The 8,484-nt window shown below is 42.6% G+C and overlaps 1 protein-coding gene across 1 annotated transcript in view; it reads right to left on the minus strand.

Moving 5' to 3' along the window:
• The window catches only part of DMXL2 (Dmx like 2), a 136,332-nt gene extending 129,521 nt beyond the window's left edge, over positions 1-6,811 (minus strand). The window contains 1 exon segment of the mRNA XM_036033486.1: positions 6,343-6,811. Coding sequence (XP_035889379.1) covers positions 6,343-6,429 — 87 coding nt within the window. The 5' untranslated portion in view covers positions 6,430-6,811.
• Positions 6,812-8,484: the final 1,673 nt, after the last annotated feature.

Raw genomic sequence — 8,484 nt, forward strand, 5'->3', positions numbered from 1 at the left:
AGCCCTTAGCAATCATGAAATGAGAAGGTTTGAGAGTGACAAGTACAGACAACTAGTTTCACGTGTACACATCAAGTCCCGGGGTTACATGAGCTATATCTAAAAGAAAGAAAATAAAGTCATACTACCTAAGTTGTACCTGCTTCCTCAACAACAGATCCTATCCTGCTACACCATGAATTAAGGTTCCAAAGGAAAACTATAATGCAAAAGAACTCCCCAAACTCAAAGATCAGAAACTCGAGAACTTCTATGAAAATACCTGGCTTCCAAACTTGCTTTAAAAAACCACCTACAAGTTAGAAGAGCCTTACTAAATCTGAATTTCAGGTATTCTCTATTATTATCATCCCTTTTTAAATATTGCTTTTCTATCATAGAAAAAAATTAAATTTGTCAGGCATATGACTTTTTCCACTCTGTCACTGCACTTGTAACCCAACATCCTGTGTTCTTTTTGATGATTAAAAACTGAAACTCTGCCCTGGCCAGTGTGGCTTGGTTGTGGCATCATCCCTAAACCAAAAGGTCACGGGTTCAATTCCCCATCAGGGCATATGCCTGGGTTGCAGATTCAGTCCCTGGTCAGGCATGTATAAGGCAACCAATCAATGTTTCTCTCAATGGATGTCTCTCTCCTCTCTCCCTCTCCCATCCTTTCTCATCAAAATCAATGAGCATGTCCTCAGGAGAGGATTAAAAGAGAAAAAAAAAGCAAACTAAGACTCTGATTTGTGCTCAAAATTTCCCAAGATCCAAGTTAAGATACTGATAATTTCTAAAGTCATCTTTCAAATACCCCAAATCCTAAGGACAGAAAAGTAAAGGAGTAAATACATTTAGAGAGTAGAGAACCTGAATACCATTACATTGGTCCCATCTCCCACTCCATACTGCATGTGACAGCCCCAGGAAGCCACCAGTAACCAGATGCTGAGGATACAATCATAAACAGGAGCCTTCTTCTTGACTGTGAGTCCAAAGACCCACTATTTCACAAACACTGTGTATGGCTTATCCCCTGAGCCAGAAAGGAAGTCAGGCTGACTATAAAGTCTCACCAACAATATTGTCCAATGTGTCAGGGATGTCAAATTCATTTTCACCAGGGGCCACATCAGCCTCATGGTTGCCTTCAAAAGGGCCGAATGTAATTTTAGGACTGTATAAATGAAACTATTCCTTAACAGTTAAGAGAGAGCTCAGCACTACTGTCCAGTAGAAACAAGGTGCCAGGCCAGATAAAACAAGGTGGAGGGCAGGATTCGGCCCACGGGCCTTGTGTTTGCCACCTGTGTTGTACATACAAGTGGAGGGGAAATACACAGTAGACTCCAAATTTATAACTTCACCACATCCACTTTATGTTTCTGGCCCATTTTCTCTCTTGCCCCTTACAAATCTTAAAAGAAGTTGGTATAACACTCATTTGAGGTCTGGACATGTAAAGAGAACCTAATTTATAAATGAAAAACTTAAAAAAGTTTAAGTGATTTAGCCAAGGTTACATAAGTAGTAGGTCTCTGACCTCCCATTTCTGGGGAAGCATTATTCAGGACTATACCAGAGTTTCTGGGTAGCTTCTAGGAGTCTTCTCACTGTAAGTAGGAAGGCTAATTAACCAGCTACAGGAGGACATAAGGAAGAACTTATATGACCTCATATACAGGGTGGAGTAAAGGTAGGTTTACTATTGTTCCTATGGAAAATAAGTAAGAATAAACTCTGTTTCACGTTCTCACAACTATATACCTACTTTTGCCCCATCCAGTACACCTACAGGCTGACACCAAATACAAGCCCACAAACTCTAAAAAAAAAAATAAAAAAATAAAAAAACCTATTTAAATAAACAAGAAGCTACTCTCCAGGGAAAAAACGGGCCAATTTCTCTTGGTAAACAAGACCATTCTAAGTTCTTGACTTCCATCTTCTGCTTTACTCTCAGCATAGGCTGACAATAGTTCTGGGAGTTGTGACACCTACGGACAACCAGCCAATACAGAAGCATTTTTCTGTCCATCTCCCCAGTTTCCCTGGCCACAAGCAATCTATTATTCCTCCTGAATTCCCAACAGGATTTAAATGTCTCACAATACTGCACAGCTGGCCTGCTGTGTTAAGTGCAAGTCTTAATTCTCCTAGTATTTTACCAGGTTCCTACACTTCTTTAATAAATTCCCTGAAATCAAGACTAAGTTTTCTGTGTTCCTTTTATTTTTCTTATCCCCACAGAGCCTCACACACCTATGAGTTCAATATTTCCTAAATGTATAAACAGGCTGATCATTTTCAAAGTTAGGTGCTGCCATAATTCTAAGACTGGAATGTTATTATGCTATATGATAGAATTAAAATATATCTAAGTGCCAGAAAAAGAGGTCATATAACATTATCTTCTAACTTTTAAAGTTTTTGTCATTCATTATAATCTGGTGACTTTAAGAAAAATAAAACCAACAATAAAAGTCAAGAAATGTCAGAATATAGAAAAATTTTCCTAAAAAGCTATGGGTCATGCTCGCAAATTATATTTTTCAACAATCTAAGGGTGTTTGCTATTTAATAAAGAAGCTCTATTTATTTAAAGCACTTTTGTGAAGAAACTTATCCTTCACATCACACCATTATACCCAATAATTTATCCTTTATATCACACCATTCCTTGGCTTTTGTTGGTTTTGCTATCCAGAAAGGCCTAACACTACTGTCTTTCCAAATGTCAATCTTCTGTGAAACATTTTATCTTCCCAACTACATGTGATCTTTCATCTGCCTTACATTATAATTATGTACATCTTTTTCTTATTTCTGCCAGTGTATTATAAGCTCCCTGAGAGTGGAAATGACTAATTTTTGTAAACTTTGACCAATGTGTTTAATTCATATCGGACTGAAGTAAGATGTTACTTCAGTGAAGTAAGTTGTTACTGCCCCTATCTGCCTGAAAATACAGTCTGCACCCCTTAAGGCCAAATGGTAAAAATTTTAAATTAGATTAATAATCATCATGTACCATCATTATTTTAATTAATAAATCTAAGGACTATGTTTTTCAGAAAATAACATAAATAAGGAGTATTTGTTGCATTAAGCCTTGAAACTCACTTATCTGTAAGAAAGTAGTTGGAAATGTCTCAATGGCAAAATAAAATACAGAAGCTCATACGTGGTAGAAGATCATCTCCTTGAACTATCTGGGACCTGACTTTTGCAGAATAACAGTATTCAAAAGGTGATACATACACTATATTTATAAAATCACAATTGTTTTTAAAAAACTGCTAACTGCCAAAACTTAAGTGAAAACCATCATAACTCACGTTACCACTAAAGTATACACATCACTAGGACTGTCCAGTATAAACTGCACCACCATGTCAACACAGAACACACTGGACCACAGTGACATAACCAAGCAGTCATTCACCACGAATCACACCACCCACCAGGCACAGTGCAATATATATAACACTGTTTTTCAATTACGAATGTCATGAACACTTCAAAATCTGTTTAGAACAATTCCTTTTCCAAAACTTTCCATTTATAGACTCCTAAATAAATGATCTACCCTATTTTGAAAAGGGAATCAGGTTATCATTGGCTAAGAACCACTGGCTAGCTACAAAAAGTCTTCTACCTACAACAGCCATGTCTTGGCCTTACACACACACACACACACACACACACCCCTCCCTTCAGAGCAAGAACTCTGACAGGAAAGAAACATACAACAGAAAAAAGCTCACCAGATGAGAAGTCGAAGACTTCCATTCCAGACCTGGCTGGTCCCATTTTCTGTCCTCTGACCCAGAACTAAAGTTTTACCATCTGATTGCTGTACTTACAAATTAAATGTCATGTTCTATGTAAAGGAGCTTTACTTTTTGTAAAAAAAAATAATAAAAATAAAAAATAAAAAATTCTTCTTCTACTAATATAGGCATTAAATAATTAATGTTATTTAATTATTTAGCACTCTAGTTAATTCTAGAGTGCTTAAAAACAGTTTGTTCTTATTTCTTTTCAAACAAATATTTTCTTCATAGAGTCCAGAAAGTCCTATCTAGTTCAAGACAAAATTATAACTGGATCAGTGTACTTAAAACTAAGATTATTAAAATAAGAATGGGTTTATAATGCCAAAGGGCCAAATAACCAGTATCAACAGGTAGGCATCCTAAACCAGGTGATTTTGAGTCATATTTGGGAAATTAAGAAGCCAAGATTCTCTTGTTGCAACATAAAAATGAAGGCTGGAGTAAGAAATTAGTATGTCTAAGCAGTAGGATCAAGATGATTAAGTACATATAATCAAATATAAAGTCAAAGATTGAAGAATATCTGACAAGTTTAAATTTCATAGAATTAGGAACAACTACATATTCCTGAGCCCAGAATGACATGGTGAAATGGTATTGAAAAAAAATCATCCCAGCAGCTGTGTAAAGGATGAACTGAAGTGAGCAGGTAGTGTCACGAAAACCAGTTTGGAAGCTGTCTCATTAAATAATATAAATAAGGTTCTATAAAAAGGTAGTAACTAAGGACATGAAAGGGGGTAAATCTGAGAGTCACTGCAGAGAGTCAGCTAGACTTGGTGACAGGTATGAATTAGGGAGGTAGAAAAAGATATGAAAATGATTCCAAAAACCTGGTTATGGGTGGCCTCCAGCATAACTATACCTGCGCAGCACTCATAGTTCCTGCACTGGCCTTTCCAGACTGCATCTCAACCCATTTGAGCGCTCTTTACCAGTCCTGCAGTGAGACACCATTCCACTTTAAATGAAAACAGGCAACTACCACCACCATGATAGTGTGAGAAAAACCCATTACCCACAGTTCCAGATTTGTTCCTTCATGGAGGAAGTCTGCTTTTCTAACCCTGAGGAACTTCTTCCCCACCTACACAACTGGGGGAGTGGGAAATTTCTCTGTGCCCCAGTATTCTCTACACAGTTGAAGTCCAAGCTCAATACTAGATGGGTCTTTTAAGTCACATGTACACAAAACACAGATGACACCATTGATAAAGGTATAACGATAAAAGTCAGGCAAATTGTATGTTCATTCTCAACTGGAACAAAGCCAAGTTCATTACACTTAAAATTAAAATGGCCAAAAAGCAATCCTGTAGTTATTTTTAATGTATCACAATGACAGATAAATTCTGTTCCAGAATGATTGTGCTACATAATGATTGTGCAGTTTTGCTGGAGCTTTCTTATTTCTGCAGCTTTAGAAACATGCTGTTGGAAAGCAGACATCAGATCAAAGTGTTTCCCTTATCTAAAAAAAAAAGCCTACCATTATGCTGCTTCCAATTTTATCAGGCAGACAGTTATCAATAACAATGTGTATTTCATCAAGGTCTCACTGCCTACAGTTCCTTCTAAAGAGGACCATGTATAAATTTAACATAAATAAAGGAACTCAGGCTAAAGGGAGTCTATGGGTGAAACCTCTACAGCTCGGTTTGAATTAGCTATACTAACAACATCCCGTTCTCAGAAAGGATGCATCCACGCTCCTTGAGAAACATACCTATTTCATTTAGGTTTTAAAGAGCTTCTAACCTGTTACCGTACTCGCACAAACAAGAAAAGCATGTCATGAAATTTTACATTGCCTTAGCTTAAAAACAAACCAGCCTACCTTGCAAATGGATTAAAATATTACCTAGGAAGGTTACCAAACTGTGATCTCGTGATAAATAAGAGCCCTCCAAGCCAAAGTCACGCGAACATTTACATTCTAAATTTTTCAGGGGCAGAGAATAAATTTTTCTATTTTCTTGTTGGAATTAGCATTCTGCATATCAAGAGACACAGGGTTGGGATGGGTTTAAAGCCGCAGGCTTCAACGTCTCCTCGATACCCTAACACAGCGGGCAAGGGGAGCCAAGCGCAGCAGTGTCGCCTCCACTCTCCGAGACAAGACTAAGTCACTTGGTCTCCACGCCTAGAGCAGGTGCGAAACTGGCGATCTGGGGTTTCAGCGGTTGCAATCCTCTTCCTCCCGCAGAGCGGGGCCGCCCTAGGAGAGGAACCTTCCCGTCTAGTCACTCCCGGGGCCCCGTTTACTGTGGGCGGACAGAGGAATGGATTCCTAATCCTTTCCCTGGAAGGGTAATTTCCTACACCAGCCGCAGGACTCACAATCCCACGTCCCCTCCCCCCTTAATTGGGCTGCAGAGAGAAAGAGCAGGTGGGGCCCACCAACACCTCGCAGCCCACCCCCTCTACCTCCGGGGGAAGTGTGGGCCCGGGACAGGGGGTGTCGACCCCCGAGTTCAGACCCCGGTCTCTCCCCCTCGGGCTCCCGGACGCCGCTCACCGTGAAAGGGACATCCCCGACGCTGCCCACGGAGTAGCAGTTGTCTCCAGGGTTGACAGCGCCGGTAAGGACCTGATGCAGATGCATGTCCGGAGCCCTGGCTGGCCAGGAGAATGCACCGAGAGGCTCGACGAGCCCCGCGTCGGCCCTCCTCCGGCCGCGAGAGCGCTTCTCCCTCCGCCTCCCTCGGGACCCACCGCGCAGCGGCCGGCTTATCGCCTCACTCCCCTTTCGCCTTCCCCTGCCCTGTCCCTCCCATGAGAGCTCTTCAACCGCCGACGCCGCCCGGATCTCCGCACGGCTGCGGAATGCCCGGATGCTCCCACTGCCTGCTGCACCGGCGCACAAATGCGGGAGGAGGGCAAGGGTGCGTGTGAGGCGGGGGAGAGCCGGAGGGAATGCGCGAGCCCGGCGCGTGCTGGAAGGGACGCTCCGCCCGAAGAAGCTGGGCGCAACGGTCAAGAGGGAGAGTAAAACCCTCCTCCCGCCGCTAGGCTTTTAGCTCAGCCCTAATTCCCAGCCCCGAGTTTGCGCATGCGCGCAGTGGTTTCCAAGGCAATTGCGCTCACTGTGCGGTTCCTGGGCCGGGGACTGCGCGCGCAGACTTGCGGGAGTTCCCTCGGAGCCTCCTCTCGGTGGCCGCTGGGGGCGGGGGCTGGACGTGGGCGGGACGGAGGCCGCTCGGGGTCACGCTGTTCTCTAACTTCTGCGGAAACACCGGTGAGAGTGTTTTGCTGTGTTGAATCTACTCCGAAGTACACTGTGTGATGGTCAGTGCAGTTGACCTCAGAAGGATATCCACCACCGGGAAATTCCACCTCAGGAAACCTTAGATCCCTCACGGCTTTTTCATAGTACCGTGCGTAAGATATTTTATATAAACAATATAGGCATCTTGAAACTTGGAGATGCCGTACATCCCTGACAGCAAATTATTTTGCTCCCACCTTTGTGACAGTTGTTCTAGACGGAGAAAGGGCCCCCTAGAGACGTGTGATTCCTCGGGGGGGGGGGGGGCTTTTCATGCGTGATGTCATGGATTCGCAGAATCACCTCAGTTTTTCTGACTGTCTGCTAAACGGGGTTCAGATCCCGGCTGCAGGTCAATTCATCACAATTTTTTATCCTATATTGTGTGTAAGTCAATGGGGCAAAGGAGTAGAAAAGATACCAAGGTACAATTACCTGCAAAACAACACAGAACGCCAAGTTTTATGATTGAAACACAACAGTCTTCGCACCACAGAAAAGGAAGAATATTTTTGACAGGATGTGTTAAAAGATTAGATTGATATTTGAGGTGGGGAGGGGAAATGATAGTTAAGGAGATCAAGGTACCCAAGAGTTAGCTTGTGGCCTGCCTGAACGTGCAGAGTGTTGAATGCCCCGCTAAGAAGCTTAGATTTCATTCTGCGAGTTTATACAATCAAAACTGCTTTAGGAAGATGACTTTGCAGCACACTTAGAAGGGCGGGGAAGATTGGAGGCAAAGGCCTGGCCGGAACCGGTAATCTGTTCAGAGGAAAGGAGAAGGAGTCAGAGATCATCCTGGTGACATGGGGCATTTTCCTTTTCAGTTAGTGGCGTAACTCTTCCCGGAGTCACCCAGCCTAAAAACCACGGAGCCACTTTTGGTTCCTTTCTCTTTCTTGCCCATATCTAAGGACCCCTTTTCGAAGTCTCTAATCCATGCCTCTCATGATCCCCACTGCCATTTCTCTACATTTCAGACCTCATCCTTTCTCACTTAATTACCATATAGCCTCCTAACTAGTTTGCCTTCCATCTCTTGCTTTCCAGTTCATCTACCGCACTGCAGCCAGAGAAGCCTTTGAAAGGAAAAATTCCTCCGCTTAAAATCCCGACTCCCTACAGGTTAAAATCTGAACTCCTTAGCTTGGCTGAAAAACCTGTTCATTCTGGTTTCAGCCTTATCTTGTCATCTGCAGCTGTTCCCTTCTGGCCTCTATGCTCCAGCCCCTCTGAGCTGTTTGTTGTTTCCGGAGCATGCTGTGTTCTCTTTGCTTCCTTGCCCTGGTTCCTGCTCTTTGCTCTGTGTGGAATGCCCTTCCTCTGCCTCTGGACCTGACAAACCACAATTTAGTTTAAAAGTACCCTATTCAGCAAAGCTTTTTTTGTCTA

This window comes from Phyllostomus discolor, chromosome 1 (genome assembly GCF_004126475.2).
Source record: "Phyllostomus discolor isolate MPI-MPIP mPhyDis1 chromosome 1, mPhyDis1.pri.v3, whole genome shotgun sequence".
Lineage (NCBI taxonomy): Eukaryota > Metazoa > Chordata > Mammalia > Chiroptera > Phyllostomidae > Phyllostomus > Phyllostomus discolor.